Here is a 17,285-nt window from a genome sequence, read left to right on the forward strand (position 1 = left end):
TAATGTGCCATTTTCCGGGGGGAGCAGAGGGGAACTTTGGCTAGTTGGCCATTTCTCAGTGGTTAGGATGCCTTGGCTCAGCAGTCTGCTCTCCCGAGGAAGGGTCTACCCACCCTACACTGCCATGATCATCGTTGAAGCTGCCCAAGACCAGCGGCTCTGTCCCCTGTCACTCCAGAGAAGGAACTGAGGACCTGGAAAAGGCAACGACCTCATCCCTTAACCCAGCTCCCTTGGGGAAGAATTGGTTTTGGGGCTAATTACTCTATGACAGCAAGTTAATTAGATAAGACCCAAATTACATGAGCAAAGCTTGCAAGCCCAGCAATTTGAGTGTTTCATGTTGTTTCAGAGATGGGGAGGTTCAGCAGAGAGAAAATGATTTCTTGCTTGCAGGCAAACCAAACCCACTTAATGCCTGGACTGCCCTTTGGAGCAGTAACCTGGGTGTCAAACACATATAAGGGGACAGATAGCCACCCCTCACACCATTGGACTGGAACTCTCGTGCCTTACCTTCCACCTGCTGCTGCATCCCGGTGCCAATCCTCCAGCAACATGAGCCGCCAACTCAACTGCAAACCAGGAGTCTATAGCAAAGGAGGCTTCAGTGGATGTTCAGCCGTGCTCTCTGGAGTTACGGGCAGCAAACTGGGAAGCTCAGCCTCTTACCAGACCAGAGGCAAAGGGCTCGGAGGAAACTTTGGCAGTCAAAGCCTTTACAGCCTAAGGGGGCCCCGGAACATCTCCTTCAACGTGGCTGGTGGGAATGGATGGAACAGGGCTTATGGTCTGGGCAAGAACCGGCTGAGTGGCTTTGCTGGCAGCATGTTTGGCAGTTTGGCTCTAGGGCCTGCATGCACGCCAGTGTGCCCACCCGGGGGCATTCACCAGGTGACTGTTAATGAGAGTCTCTTGGCTCCACTCAGTGTGGAACTGGACCCTGAAATCCAGAGAGTGAGAACCCAGGAGCGGGAGCAGATCAAGACACTCAACAACAAATTCGCCTCCTTCATCGACAAGGTGAGTGTGGCATTAAGTGTGTGTGTGGGTGGGGGGGGCAATAAGTGTGAAGCTTAATTTTTCAGTTGTAGTAGAAAGACCTAAAGTTAGATTTTTGGAAGGACTTCCCAGCTAAGGAAGGAAAAGGGACAGCTTGGGACTGGATTCAAGAACTTGTGGGAGGTCATAGAGGACTCCAAAAAATGATGAGAAGCAGCAACAGAATGGATCTGCTGAGTTTTTTCAGGTTATTTTTATGAAAGACTATAGGAACTAATCTGCTAGATCATCTTAGACTTAGCACAGAACCTTTCCTTAAGAACTGAGGAAAGAGAGAGCTAAAGAAAAAAAGGAAATATGGAGCTAATCTCAAAGTCTACCTTGGGGTCAAGATCCAGCTCCAGGACTATTATAGAGAAAAGTGGATAAGGAACAACGATTTAATCCCATACCTTCTTCTGGGACTTTCTACCTCTCCCCAAACATTTCTCCTTAAATGGAACCTAGGGTTCAAACCATGGATACTTCTTAAACCCCTAGAACGATTTTTCCATGGAGCATGAGTTTCAATGAGTTATGTATGACCTTATAAAAGATTAAGAGGCAAAAAAGTACAGCTAGGTTGCCCAGTAGCTAGAGAGCCAGATCTGGAGATGGGAGGACCTGGTTCAAATGGCCTCAGACATTTCCTAGCTGTGTGACCCTGGGCAAGTCACTTGACCTGCATTGCCTAGACCTTACTACTACTTTTCTGCCTTGGAACCTATACTTAGTATTGATTCTAAGGCAGAAGATAAGGGCTTAAAAAAGAGTAAAGGGAGAGGGTACAATGAAGAAGAGCATGGTTTCCACTGTAAAGGACCATAAGAGGTCATATAATCTAGGCAGGTATCCTAGTCCATAATTTTACAGATGAGACTACAAGTGCTTAATGACTTATCACACAGACAGTGGAGAAGGCAAAAAAATCCTAGTGTTTTGCCTTCCAGCCAGGGTTCTTTCCCCTTTATCAGGGAAGGGCAAGGGAATAAAGCCACTAGAGAGGATGCCAGGTACTTTCTGAGAACTTTTTATAAATATTATTTGCTTCTCACAACAACCATGGGAGGTAGGTGCTATTATTTTCCTCATTTTATAGCAGAGGAAACTTAGGCAAACCAAAGTTAAGTGATTTTCCAAGAGTCACAGAGCTGGTATGTGTCTGAGGCCAGATTTGAACTCAGATCTTTCTGATTCCAATGTACTGTACCACTAGTTGCTCCTGCCTCAAAGCAATAGGTCCTTTAAATAATGTACAAGTCAGAATAAAGTCAATAGGTCTAGAGGCCATCCACTGGCCTTTCTTTAATCTCAATCTGAAGTTTACCAAAACAAGTTCCCTCAGTTGTGTGGAATCTTCAGTTCTTCCTTCTATTGGTAAGTCTCTGGCTGGCCCACTGGTTGGCCTCAGCCATCCTCGAGGTCTCAGTCCTACTTCCAGATCAGTGAGGACTCTAACGGGGTTCCTGTTTTATATCGAGAGCTCATTACGGGGGTGCAGCAGACTTCCTGTGGGATACAAACCCTTTGGAGGCGGAAAGGCTTGATAGCCCAGAAAGAAGACCCTGAACATCTCTCGTAATTCCACACCAAGAGAGGGAAGCTGGACCAGGAGCAGAGAATCCTCACTTTAGTTTTAGTTGACAGTGGAATGTATTCCTCTAACATAGGCTGAGCATCCCCCAAAGCAGACAACTGGTAGAGATCAAACTTCAACTGAACAGCCACCTGTTCCTACCAAGCCAGATACTTGACAAGGTGGAATCGAATAGTCCTTGGAGCATACCTTACACGGGTCAAGGGGGCTTTGTAGTTAGTCTTCAGCAACCAGAGAAGTCTCCTCAGAAATGGAGGAAATAGAATACTTGGTGGATTTAATGGCACCCAAAGTGGGGAAGGCTGGGACAATGCAAAAAGAGCTGGATTTGGAGAAAGAAGACTCACTCTTGAGTTTCAGCTCTTTACCTTCTTGTCTGGGGAAACTTACATCCTTGGTTCATTTTTCCCGGCTTCCTCATCTTATCTTTCCAAATAAAAGAGCTGGACTAGGTCACCAACAAGGTCTCTTCCAGCTCAAAAACTATGATTAACAAAACAAATTCTTGACCATCTATGTAGAGATTAGGAATTTTGTGTATTATATTGAATTGAGGATAATGTAAGAATGTTTCTATAGGATTCAACACTGTCAATAGTCAACTTGCTTCCTTGGGACTCAGTTTCTCTAACTGTAAAATGAAGTCCCAAGGAAGCAAGTTGACTATTGACAGTGCTGCATCCTAGAGTAAAGTTCACCTCAAGTCTTCAGCCTAACATTTGTGGACTCCTCATGTCTATAGAAATAGAAAACAAAGAACAAGACAATATGATATTACCCAAATATTCCAAAGCCAAAGTGTTAACTTTCCCCTCGCTTCCACTCTCTGACCTCCACTAAAGGGAAAGAGCTACAAAAGGCTCAGTCTCTTTGTTTTACATGAGGGTAACTAAAACCAATAGTAGAATGGCATGCGGGAATCAACACATCATCCCAGGACAATCTTTGGGGACTTAAGTGTCTCCTGAACCAAGGGTCTTCTGCCCTAGAGGTTAAAGAGATGGTATTTTGAGGGATAGCCTGACTATCACCTTGTTTGTTTCCATCACCCTCACAACTCTGCTGAGTGGGGTCTGTTCAACTGGGTTCTCATTTCTGGGTTTGGGTTCTAGGTGAGGTTCCTGGAGCAGCAAAACCAGGTGCTGGAGACCAAGTGGAACCTGCTGCAACAGCTGGACCTGAGCAACTGCAATAACAGCCTGGAGCCCCACTACGAGGGCTTCATTGCCAACCTGAGGAGGCAGCTGGACACCTTGTCAGGGGACAGGCTGAGAATGGACTCAGAGCTGAGGAATTTGCGGGAGGTTGTAGAAGACTTCAAGAAGAGGTGAGAAGGGAGGTAAACTGTGGACGAGGTACCTGGACCCAGGAGACTGAATTCAGTTCTGCAGAACTATAGAGATTAGAGCATCTTCATCAGTTTCTTCAGGGGAAAACTGAACTGTTTAGGGTTTGGTGAGGATAACAGGGCTCCTAATATTAATCCCTTAGTAACATCATATAGAATGACAGCAATTCCTAGAAGAACTGCTCTGATCTGAGAGGGATACGTTTCAAATGCCTGTTGGGCAATGGTTGATATGATCATTTCGGTACTCGTCCTGCACCTAAGAACCTGGATGATTATAAGGCAGGGAAGTATCATCAGATTATCATTAATTGGGAATTCCTTTGAATTGTTTTATATTTGCCTTTAGTTGGGACATCCCATTGCATTCATGGGCCATAATTCGCTTAGCCATTCCTTAATGGATGGGCATCATTTTGTTTGCAGTTCTTTGCAACCATAAAAAGTGTTACTCACTCTGAATAGTTTGGAATTCTGGTAGCTGTCCTTGAACTCTTTAAGGGTTTATGCCTGGCAGGGGGATCTCTGGTTCCAGGTTTCTGGAAATTTTAATACCTTCTTCTTCCCACTTGGTTTTAGCCATAATTTCAAAAAGTCTTACCAAAAGAATGGGTGGAATAAATCACTGATATATGTGTTTGTTTTCCCATGAACTCCCCAGTTCTTCTTCCTTCTTGTATCATTTCCCTTTCCAATTTTTTGGGTGTCAGGTGAATCCAAGAATTGTTCTTATTTGCCTTTCTCTTTCCTATTGTTGTTAATAGCCTGCAATTTTTCTTTTGAGAACTATTTGTTCATATCTTTATTGAGATCATAACTTACTGAATAGTTCTTTGTCCTTTTATATCTGTATTAATTCCCTATATGGTTTGAGTATCATACCTTTATCAGAGATATTTGAAAAAAGGTATTTTTCTTAATTAAATGACAAGTTCCTTTGTCTTAGCTGCATTGATTTTGTTTTTGCAAAAGCCTTTTGATGAAATCAAAATTATCTCTTTGGGGGCAGTTGGACAGCTCAGTGGGATTGAGAGCCAGGCACTTCCTAGCTGCGTGACCCTGGGCAAATCACTTAACCCCCATTGCCTAGCCCCTACCCACTCTTCTGCCTTGGAACCAATGCATAGTATTCATTCTAAAGCAGAAGGTAAGGGCTTAAAAATTATTATTTTTTCTTTTGTGATCTTTAATTCTCTAGCCATAAATATTAAAGATCCCTTCATCAATTTTCATTCAATCTTTTAAAAAAAAATCTTTACCCTCCATTTTAGGATCAATCTTGTGTTTTGGTTCCAAGGCAGAAGAGCAGTAAGGATGAGGCAATGGGACTTATATGACTTGTCCAGGTGTCTTTACCCAGGACCTCCCATCTGTAGGACTGGCACTCAATCCACTAAGCCACCTACCTGCCCCCTCTCCAATTTCTTTTATTATGTAGCCCATTGATTTAAATTGAAGATTCATTTGAAATGTATTGTGACATATGGGTATCAGATGGCTAGACCTATTTATACTACTACTACTATTCCTTTTTAGTTGTTGTGAGTACAAAGTCCAGTGTCTCCTGCTAGGGGTGCGAATAGGACCCTGCACATAAGGACAATCTAGAAAATATATAGGGGCAGCTAGATGGCATAGTGGATAGAGTGCCAGATCTGGAGTCAGGAAGACCTCTTGAGTTCAAAGTTGGCTTTGGACACTTACTAGCTATGTGACCCTGGGCAAGTCACTTAACCCTGTTTGCTTCAGTTTCCTCATCTGTAAAATGAGCTGGAGAAGGAAATGGCTAAACACTCCAGAATCTTTGCCAAGAAAACCCCAAATGAGAGAATTGGACATGACTGAACTTACTAAACAACAACAAAAGAAAGCATATTCCATGACAAGTTATTCCTTTTACAGATATGAGGAGGAGATCAACAGGAGAACAGCTACAGAAAACGAGTTTGTGTTGCTCAAGAAGGTGAGCTGTAAAGGCCTCTGAGGTCCTGGGTGGGCTGGCATCTCCCTGATTCTCGGGTCACTCACCATGATCCATCAGTCCCCAAATGTCCTGCCCAACTCTCCTTTGGAAAGACTGCATCACTGATCATATTTTATTTTAAGGTGCTGCTTGCACTGTACATTTCACTGTCCTAGTTAACAATACAACCTTCAAGCTGTAATTTCAGCTGTGTTCTTTTGAAGGTTTGCAATTCCTATTCTGGTCCAGTATAAGCAACCCTAGTAGTTTTCATGCTAATACTGTTTTTGATCATTTGTTCTTTACTTTAAACACAATATCTGTCAATGCTTTCTTGTACATAGATAGAACAAATTCCTCATACTAACTGCAAGAACCAAAACAAAAAACTAGAGTTTGGGATAGGGCAGAATGAAAATTTCGGAAAAGAGAAAGCTTTTCGGGGTGATGGTGGTGGTGGTGGTGGTAGTAGTAATGTCACACATATTTTCAAGCACATGAGGAATATCTTAAAGCAGGGGTGAATCTGGAGGTCATAAATAGATTTTAGGGGATAGATGTAGATGGGGAAAATTGCATCCTTATTTTCACTAGCTTCTAAGTGAATTTGAGCATTTCTTTCAAGTATTTAGAACATTGTTCTGAGAAAGGGTCCATAGACTTCATCAGACATATGTGGTACATGACACAAATAATATTAAGGACTTATATCCTGAAGTGATGGGCAACCAAGGGGTCCCTTCATTCTCTAAGAAAGGAACTTCCAGAATTGCACTAGATTATAGGAGGGACTTCTAACCCATCAGTAACAGCTGGGAATACCATTTCCTGGGAAGAGCTGCCCTGTCAAATCCAAGTTTAGAGTCTTAAGCTTTCCCATTATGCAGTGTTGGGTATGGTCTACTAGAGGACCTCTACCTTTCCCTTGGGATCCTTCAGTTTCCTTCTTGGAGACTTAGTCCTGAAGAGGGGAGCCCACTTCTCCCTCTTGACCCTAGGTGACTGGAACTTGAGGAGAAGTCTCTCCTACTTTTCCATGAAGGACAGGTAGTAATTGGAAAACAATTTGGGGGGGGGTGTCTCTTCCTAGGATGTGGATGCTGCTTACACAAATAAAGTGGAACTGCAAGCCAAGGTGGACTCCTTGGACCAAGAGACCAAGTTCCTGAAGTGTTTGTATGAAGCGGTAAGTTATCACTACAATGTCCTTGACTTGGTCATTTCTCTGATAATTGGTCAACAAGCTGAATGAGGAATGGTGAGGGGGAATTTACACAGAGGCAGAATCAAGTTTGAAATGAGGAAAAACTTTCTAATAATCAAAGGTATCTTGAAGTGGAATGGGTGGCTGAATGACTTCTTCTGAACTATTATAGAAGGGATTCTTGCAAGTATGGACCTGATAACCAATGAGGTCCCATTTGTAGTATGTTGTGCTGGAAACCAGAGCTACAAAGACAGAAAGGACACAGAAGCTGCTTTCAGGAAGCTTCTGCCTGACTGTAGAGTCAATGAAGCACAATATCAGTCACTATTAACACAATCAGTCAATATTATAGATCAGGAGTTTCTGACCTTTAAAAAAAGCCTACATCCCTTGTGTCTCCAGTTAAAACATGAGTAATATGGAAATGTATGTTGTATGAAAGCACTGGTATAACCTCTATCATGCCTTAGGGAGGGGGGAGGAAGGAGAGAGTCTGAATCACAAAATGTCAGAAAATAATTGTCAAAAAGTGTTGCTACATGAAATTGAAAAAAAATTTGTTTTAAAAAATTGCATATCCCTTGGGACAGCTAGGAGGCTCAGTGGATAGAGAACTGGGTCTGGACACAAGAGGTTCTAAGTTCAAATCTGGCCTCAGACACTTTTTTAGCTGTGTGACCCTGGGCAAGTCACTTACCACCAAATACCTAGCCCTTACTGCTCTTCTGCCTTGGAATATATGCTAAGTATCAATTCTAAGACAAAAGGTAAGAATTTATTTAAAAAATTATTTATCACGACCAAAACATTTTCTGAGTGTGTATACCCAGTGTATGCATATTTACAAATTATGATATACTCTTATACTAAGAATTATGTCAATTGTTCTAAATCTTATACAAAACTAGAAATGAAATAAGATAAGATAAAAATGAAATAACACTTGTTCTGGACTCAGTGGGAGTTTATTTGAGTAGGAAAGTGACATGGGTAGGCCTGCCCTTTAGGAAAATTTCTTTGACAGTAGGATGGAGAATGAATTGAAGAGGCAGAGATTTAAGCAAAGAATCCAGTTAGGAATCCAGGAACCTTTGACTATTATAGTAGTTCAGGAGAAGTGATGAGTGTCTGAGCTACAGTGGTGGCTCTGTGAGTAGAGAACAGGTGACACATTCCAAAGATATGTAGAGAGAGATGGCAAGATTTGGCAAATGTCTGCATATGTGGAGTAGGAGAGAGTATGGAGTCAAGAGTGACACCAAGGTTGTGAGCTTTGTGAATGAAGTAAGGGTTGATTTAGGTGCCTGAAAGAATCCTAGTTCTCTTCATAATGATAGGGTAGTCGGGAAGACGAATGGATTTAAGAGAAAAGATCATGTAATCTGTGATCAGTTGAAAACACAACCCTTTCTGCACATCCTGTACCTCTCTGTTCCCCATGTGAGAAGAGAGCAGGATGGATTTTCTGGCAGCATTTCTATGGGGTCTTAGTGAGGAGTTGACCCTTTATGGATGATTCTTGGGAATTTGGGAACATCCAGGGCTTTGGTCTTTAGATGCTGTCCAGTGGCCCAATCCCCTGTGTAAAGTGTATACTTGACAACCTTGGGCATTTCTGCTCTGAAAAGGAGGAGGAATAGGACAATGAAGAATTGGACCAATGACCTTTTGGGCAAAGTACACTTTTTTAGCATGAATGGGGGAGGAGTAAAATTCCTCCAGGAATTTGTTACACTTCTTTAGAAGAGGGATCATTCAACCTTAGTTCTATAAAATGATTCTCACTTTGAGATTATATTTGTACCCATGGCAGGAGATTGCTCAGATCCAGTCACACATCAGTGACACATCTGTCATCCTCTCCATGGACAATAACCGAAACCTGAATTTGGATAGCATCATCGATGAAGTCAGAGACAAGTATGAGGGCATTGCCATGAAGAGCAAAACTGATGCTGAAAAAGTCTACCAGACCAAGGTGAGACTGGGGGTGGCTCCGAGGAGCACTGACTCAATGAGTGTAGAGACACGTGAGTTGTGTCTTGAGTAGCACCCTGAACTTTTCTAGGGGTAAGGGAAAGGGTCTGAGCTGCCAGTATGTTCCATCTTCTACAACTCACCAATAGTCTCTGAAAGCATTTTTCTCTTCCTAAGGATCTCCTGTGACATAGTATCATGGTATCAGCCTAGGGAGTAAGATTTCCAACAGTGTTAGGGGAGGAAATAATGGTTCTGGGACTTGAGGAACATTCCTTGACCTCCCAAATTCATGGTAACTCAACGTACTGAGACATAGTCAATAGCCACTGACTAGAGAAGATTCAAGAATCAATTCAATTAACATTCGTTAAGCATTTTGCTGTGTTCAAAGCACCATGATAGACACTGACAGAGATACAGCATTTAGATAAGACACTCCCTACCCTCATGGAGCTTGCAGACTAATAGGAGGAAAGAGAAACGCATCCAGAGAGCTAAAACACAAATTATTACGGGACAAGGAAAAAGCCCAGAACAAAGTACTATGTGAGTCAGTCCAAGGGTCATGGTTGTTCCTGATTGGGGCAGGGTTCTTGGAGGAAGTGGTAGCATTTGAGTTGGGCTTTCAACTTCAACTTTCAATGATGGATAAACATTCAAGAGATGGGATTACAGGTATAGGTAATAGCCTTAGCAGTGGCCAGGATGTGATCTAGTCTTACAATTGGACTTCCAAATCCTACTGGACCTTCAAATTTTGCCTAAGTTCTATCCAAATATTCCAAGGCATCACCCTCACCTGGACCTAGATTCTATTTTTATTAGGTTTTCTGCATGATTTTCTAAGCTTGTAGCTCCCAGTTTGTTTCCAAAGCTAGCGTTAATCCATAACTCTAAAGAAGGCAGAGAGGAGAGCTTTGAGTTCAGTTTCTCAGTCAGGGGTTTGGAGAAGGAGCAAGAAGAGTGTATTGTCAATGAATTTTGCTTTTGGGTCCCAAGTTCCAGGAACTGCAGTTGATGGCTGGCCGGCATGGGGATGACCTTAAACAAACCAAGAATGAGATCTCAGAAATGAGCCGATTCATCCAGAGGCTTCGCTCAGAGATTGAGAATGTGAAGAAGCAGGTGAGATGGATCATCTGCCTCTGGTCCAATGGTCAGTTGGTGGGAGGGTTGAGTTGAGTTAGCTTCTAACAGCCAGCAGCCTACACCTCTTAGTCAGCAGAGAAGGGGAATGGATAATACCATACAAAATATACTTCTTTAATACTTAAATACCCAGAGCTAAACATCTTTAGGGGCTACATATTCCCTGTTAATTTGAGAAGATTAAGGAGGGAAATAATTCTTCAAGTTATTGATGGAAGTTGCCACATATATAGATACTAAATACTGGAGTTGAGGGAAAGTATATTCTACATTAAGGAAGTAACTAGATCACTCTCTCCCTCCCTGCCTCCCTCTCTTCCTTCCTTCCTTCCTTCCTTCCTTCCTTCCTTCCTTCCTTCCTTCCTTCCTTCCTTCCTTCCTTCCTTCCTTCCTTCCTTCCTTCCTTCCTTCCTTCCTTCCTTCCTTCCTTCCTTCCTTCTTTCCTCCCATATTTATTGAATTTTTACTATATATTCAGGCTTGGACTGGGCTCTGAGATTACAAAAAAGAAATGTATAAAAGAGATAAAATAGTTCAATAGAGAAATTACTGATTTAGGAGTCAGAAGTTGGGGGTTCAAGTTCTGACTCATGCTTACGATCTCTTTGTCCTTTGGTAAGTCAGTTAAACTCCACTGACCTCAGTTTCCTCATCTGTAAAATGGGGAAAAGGATCAGAAGATCACTAAGAATTTTATAGTCCTATGACTCATGATCTTATGATTTATAATATGAAGGGGTTAGACTAGATTGCTTTTGAATGAGGTCGCTTTCTGCTCAAGATCTATGATTATGCTAAGACAATGCTTATCATGAAGGATCTTAGCAGCTAGAATCCTAGAATGGTAGAGCTGTACATGAATTTATGTTCATCCTATGCAACCCTCTAATTTTGCAGAGGAGAAGACTGAATTTAATGATGGGAACTCTAGGTACAAATTTAGAGTTATGGTTAGTTTGGGAGAATCCTTAAAAGCAATACGGAATAACCCATAAAAGAGGATCTTGAACATGTTTTTACTCTAAATACATCATCACAAATAACAGAACTGGAGGAAAGAAGCTTCCATTTTAGAATAAGCAACCCAAATTATTTATTTTCATAGGATATATATCATCTGTCATAGTCTCATTTTACAGGAAACTGAGACACAGAGAGGCTTATTCAGGGTCACACAAGTAATATGTTGTAATTAAATAATAATAGTAAGTTCTAGGATTTGAACCTTTGATGTCTGACTCCAAGTCTAGTATTCTTTCCACCACATGCCCCCTGTATCTACCTCCAAATCCAGTAATGTTTTAAACAAGAATTATGTAAGTCTAATGGAAAACTAAAACAAGAAAATGCCATCCCAGGGGATTACTGGCATCTTTGTCCACAGAAATCTTTAGGAATGAGAAGGATGGTTAAGAAGAGAGTTTCCCAGATACTGGAGGACAAGTTGGATATCGCCTTCCTCCCACCTCCCCAAATCTTCTGTCACTTTCAATTCTGTCCCTGCAGTGCTCCAATCTGGAGATGGCCATCGCTGATGCTGAGCAACGAGGAGACAATGCCCTGAAAGATGCCCGGGACAAGTTGGAGGAGCTGGAGGGAGTCCTACACAATGCCAAGGAGGAGCTGGCCCGCTTGTTGAGAGAATACCAGGAGCTGATGAGTGTCAAGCTCTCCCTTGATGTTGAGATTGCCACCTACAAGAAGCTGCTTGAAAGTGAAGAGTGCAGGTGAACCCTAATTTCCATATGTAGACATATGTAGTCATTTCCACATAGAAGTACTATGAGTATATAGGTCTTACATTCAGGAAGAAAGGAGTGAAAAAGGGAAATCCATCCTAATTTGGTAATGTGGCTATTCAGATTTTGAGGGGGGTTAGCATCAGAACTCCTTCAAAGGAGGCCAAGAATTTGGCTTATTGTTTTAGAATTCTAGGGTCATGTCTACACCTCCTCAAAAATAGGACTTTTAGATTCAATTCACCAAACACATGTGAAGCACCCACTACGTGCAAGCCTCTGTCCTTGGTCCTAGGGACATCAGGTAATAATAAGTGGTCCCTGGCCTCAAGCAACCTACGATACATTAAGGAGATAGAGGAATAGGAACAGGGAACTCTTAGATGAGGAAGCTCCTTTTAACAATGCAAAAGAACAATCTTTGAGAGTTGCTAAGGGTACTGAAAAGTTATGGGACTTTCCCAGGTTTAGACAGCCAGTAGATATGCGAGACAAGAGTTGAACTCAGGTCTTTCTGACCCCATGACCAGCTCTTTCGCCATGATGCCATGCTGTGATAGGACATGTACACAAATAAAGGTAGAGTAAGTAAAATTGAGGTGGTGGTGAATATCAACAGTTGCGGTTTGTGTGGAGGGAGGGGGAAATCAAGAACGATTTCATGGAGGAGGCATCTGAGATGAGTCTTGAAAGAATACAAATATTCTCCAAAGCAGAGATGAGGAATGAGTGTATGCCAGACCTGGGGAGGTTAAAGAGTGACAGAGGTGACATGCATTGCTGAATGGATGTGTATGGCTCCTTCATCCATTTGGTCACAATAGCATTGAAAGGAACACATGGAAATCAGCTCTTCTGAGTGACTCAGATACTTTTCAGACCAGGACTTTGACTCAACCCCTGAGTAGGCTTTGCAGAAGAGATTGTTGGTTGGAAGACTGACCTATCCTATTGTTTTCTCCTTTGCAGAATGTCTGGAGAATTCCCATCCTCTGTCAGCATCTGTAAGTACCTTGAATTATAAAAATTGTAGGATAATATATATATATTATAATGACATTTATAATATATATAAATAATATATAATAATAAACCCAGGACTCTAGAAAGTAGTGGTTGTATTGTTCCCATTTTGCTGATGTAGAAACTGAGAGAAAAAGAGAGGTGGGTCTCTTGCCCAAGGTCAAACAGCCAGTTAATGGCAGAGTCTGAATTAAAATTCAAGTTACTACCTAAGTCCAGTTCTATGACATGAGAACTTATGGTCAGGTTGAAGCAGCACTTCTACCCAAACACTTCATAAAGCCTAAAGTGCTAAATGGCATACGTCTTAGTTATAGCTAACACAGTTTCTAGAGAATTGTTATGTTGCTACACAAAGGAAGGGACAGAATGGAGCTAGAAGCAAGGAAGTCATTTAGGAGACTAAGAGCAGAAAGCAAATAGATTTTCTGTCACCTAGAAGCCAAGACTAGGGAAATGGACAGAAAAAGATTAAGGTCAAATAGAGGAATAATCGAAGACCATGGCTATAAATTGGATATGTGCGGACACTTATAGGGACTAAGAAAGCCTGTTCTTTAAATGCTTTCCTGAGGAAAGGGAAGACCCTTAAGCTGAATACCCTCTCTATCAAACACTAATTCGTGAATTGGCTTCTAGTGGGTAGACCCAGGTCAGAGAAGGCTGCAAATGGAAACTGGAAAGGGTAGAGGATTTAAGGAGACTAGGATCCTGGTTCTGAGAATTATTAAATTAGTTTGTTTTCACTTCTGCCAAATGAGTATAATATACTTATATGCCTTAGGTCCCATGGTTGGGGTGAAGGAAGCCTTTTATATACCTAAGAGTACTCTAGTAATGTGATGGAGGCTTGTCTTCATTCTGGACCCTGGGTTGGGTGGAGAGTGGAGGAGGAAGGACATGTCCTATATGATGGGGCTTCCAGAGGTAATCTGACATCCTGGCTTTCTCCTTGCAGCTGTCATCAGCAGTACCACTGGGGCCAGTGGTTATGGCTACCCACCCAGCTCTGTCAGTGGTGGCTACGTGGCCTCCAGTGGCTCCTGTATTTCTGGAGTCTGCAGTACACGGGGCAGGGATGACAAGAATCAAGGTTCCAGCGTCAGTGACTACAAGGATCTCCTGAGCAAATCCTCTACCCTGGGCTCTCCCATCAAGAAAAGCAGCCGATAAATATCTGCAGTGGGTTCTCCTGCTCACTGTCCTCACTGGTCACCATAACTCCAGGCATCAACATTACACATCTCGGTCCTGAACGTCTTGTCCTTGGACATTTCCAAAAAATCCTTTTGTTTTCCTAAGCCCCCAGCCTTCTCTGAGTCTTTCTGATCCCGAGGCAACATTGGATTCCTAAACTACTTCTTGCTCTTCTTTCTTTCTTTTACTCCCTTCCCCAAGCAAGGTCCATGGTCATGACCACACCAGCCTCATCCTGAACATACTTCATGTCCTCTGGCTCCAGACTGCAGCTGGAGCTCCATACACCATGGGACTCTTTCCTCCTAGATCTTCGTAGCTCCTCTGGTCACATAGCCGATACCGTCTTGGGCCACAGAACCCACAGCAATCAGATGCATCTGGGCTCAGGAGTCAGAAAGTGAACTCCATCCTTTTCTATTGGCAACCCACCGATTTAGGTGCAGAGGCAGTAAAAGGACCAGGAATGACTTGGTTATCCTTTGGTTAATGAAACGTATCTGGTTCACTTCCAGCTCTGTCAAGTGCAATTTATATCCATGGAAGGCTCTTTTGTCTCTTCTAACCAGGAGCAGAGGTAAAGAAATACCATTGGCTTTTCCATCTTTCTTTCACTTCTTTGACTTTCTGCCATATCCCAATAAACAGCAACATCAATATGACTTGGTCTCTGAGTGTTTAAATACACACTTTTGTAGTCACCCACATACAAAAACAGGAGTACACAAATGTGTTTACATGCATGTAGACAGGCATGTCCCCAAATACACATATAGACATGTAAATGCAATCATGTGAGCACATGCAGATATACAAAGCCTTGCCACATACACAGGAATAAGTACATGCATATATCCATGCAATATATGGGGATATCAGTATTTGCCTCCATATTCACACACAAATACACAAACACACATGCATACATTCACTAACATGTGGACTAACATAAACACACATACAGAAATGCATAATTAGGCATATGCATACACATCTACATAACAAACACATAGGAACATGCAGATAAATATATAACATGTATAAGTACATACAGGATACAAGTGTGTCCCCAGAAATTATATATGTGGATTCACCCATCCATACACAGAGACAAGGCACAATACGTGTATTTGCACTCTTGTATGTAGATTAAACACGCAGGTGAAGTTGTATATCTGCACAAATATGTGCCCTTTATGCATATGGACACATGTTGATGAACTCAGATTACTGTCTTGCCTACTGGAAAAAACGTCAGAGAATTGAGGGTTGACCCAGGAAGGGCTCTCAAAAGAAAAAAGTCTGCATGTTGACTCCTCTCTGGGGATAAGTGGTTGTGGAAGGAGGTGATGCGATAGGATTGGGGAAGGACAAGTGAAGATGCTGTGCTACCATCAACGGTTGGAGACCATTATGGTGTGAGAGCTTTCCTGCTGCTGCTGCTGCTGAACATAAATCTGAGACCTGGGGTTAGCCTCCTCAGCACCTCTGTTCTCTCACTCCAGGGCTCTCATCTTGTGCAGACAAGTCTACAGGGAAGTTTGCCAGGAGCCTGGGAGTGTGTGTGAGTGTGTGAGTGTGTGTGTGTGTGTGTGTGTGAGTGTGTGTGTGAGTGTGTGTGAGTGTGTGAGTGTGTGTGAGTGTGTGAGTGTGTGTGTGAGTGTGTGAGTGTGTGTGTGAGTGTGTGTGAGTGTGTGTGAGTGTGTGTGAGTGTGTGTGTGAGTGTGTGTGAGTGTGTGTGTGTGTGTGGCAGAGTTTGAATCACACTCTGGCATTGACTTTCCCACTGGCTTCAGAAGAGGCAGTTGAGTAGTCTTGGGACAGAAAGAGATAAGAACAGCCAATTGTGTAATGAATGTGGAGCCTTTTCAAGAAAAGGGCGGAGTTCATTAAGGTCTGGGGACAGAGGAAAGGCTAGATGAACCTTCCCTTCCCTCTTAGCCCTCGGCATTACTAAATCCCACCAGGATCTGTTTTCATTGTCACTCTTCAGGTGGGCTTGGGTGTAGGGAGGAGGATGGAGAGGGAGGGCTTTGGAAGTTCTGGTTCTGCATTCTAGAGCAATAAAAGAAAATTCTAAAGATGCAGTGAGGGGCCACTAGGTGGCTCAGTGGATAGAGAGCCAGGTCTGGAGTTGGGAGTTCAAATCTGGGTACATGACCCTGGCTAGCCCTTACTGCTCTTCTGCCTTAGAACTAATAATTAGTATTGATTATAAGCAGAAGGTATGGGTTAAGAAAAAAGGGAGGTATAGCTAGATGGTTCAGTGGATCCAGAGCCAAATCTGGAGACAGGAGATCCTAACTTGCCTCAGATCCTTTCTAGCTATGTGACCCTGGGCTGGTTACTTTAATCCCATTTGCCTAGCCCTTACTTTGGTACTGATTCTTTAAATTTTTTAGATTGATTTTATTTTAGTTTTAATTTCAAAGCCTTTACCATATGTCTTAGAATATTAGATAGAAACTCTTCTGCCTTGGAATACACAGTATTGATACCAAGATGGCAGGTAAGGGTTTTAAAAGAAGAAGAATATTGGGTAGAAGAACTAGGCCTTTGGGGGTTGAGTGGCTTGCCCAGGGCCAGGGTCACACAGCTAGGGAGTGTCTGAGGTCAAATTTGAACCCAGAATTTCCCGTCTCCATTGAACCATCTGGCTTTACAGCTTAGTATGGATTCTAAGACAAGATATGGGTTTAAAAACAATTAGCAGTTCTCCACTGCCCCATCGCCACACTTTTTATAGATGAAGAAATTTAGATCAGAGGTCAGTGTTTTGCCTAAAGTGAAACAGGAAAATAAAAGTCAGAGCAAAATAATTTGAACCTAGTTCCTTCTGGCTATAAATCCAGCTTTCTCCTAAGTAGACTGTATTGGGTGAAGTCAAATGTAGCCAAGATTTGCTTGGAACAGGGGTTATCTGATTTCTTTGGCAGTTTAGTAGAGCCAATGATGCTTCTGAATCGTGTTTTTAAATGAATAAAATGTATAAAAAATATAAAAAAGCAAAAAAATTATAAAGGAAGAAAATTCCACTGAAA

The 17,285-nt window shown here is 42.3% G+C and overlaps 1 protein-coding gene across 1 annotated transcript; it reads left to right on the plus strand.

Moving 5' to 3' along the window:
* Nucleotides 1-462: 462 nt before the first annotated feature.
* On the plus strand, nt 463-14,921 carry LOC130454428 (keratin, type II cytoskeletal 71-like). Its single transcript, XM_056798171.1, has 9 exons — nt 463-1,023; nt 3,751-3,965; nt 5,889-5,949; nt 7,040-7,135; nt 8,970-9,134; nt 10,136-10,261; nt 11,792-12,012; nt 12,994-13,028; nt 14,006-14,921. Exons 1-9 carry the CDS (start codon nt 559-561, stop codon nt 14,218-14,220), a joined length of 1,599 nt encoding a protein of 532 aa, XP_056654149.1. The 5' UTR covers nt 463-558; the 3' UTR covers nt 14,221-14,921.
* The last annotated feature ends 2,364 nt before the right edge of the window (nt 14,922-17,285 follow it).

Source organism: Monodelphis domestica, chromosome 5, assembly GCF_027887165.1.
Source record: "Monodelphis domestica isolate mMonDom1 chromosome 5, mMonDom1.pri, whole genome shotgun sequence".
Taxonomy (NCBI): Eukaryota; Metazoa; Chordata; class Mammalia; order Didelphimorphia; family Didelphidae; genus Monodelphis; species Monodelphis domestica.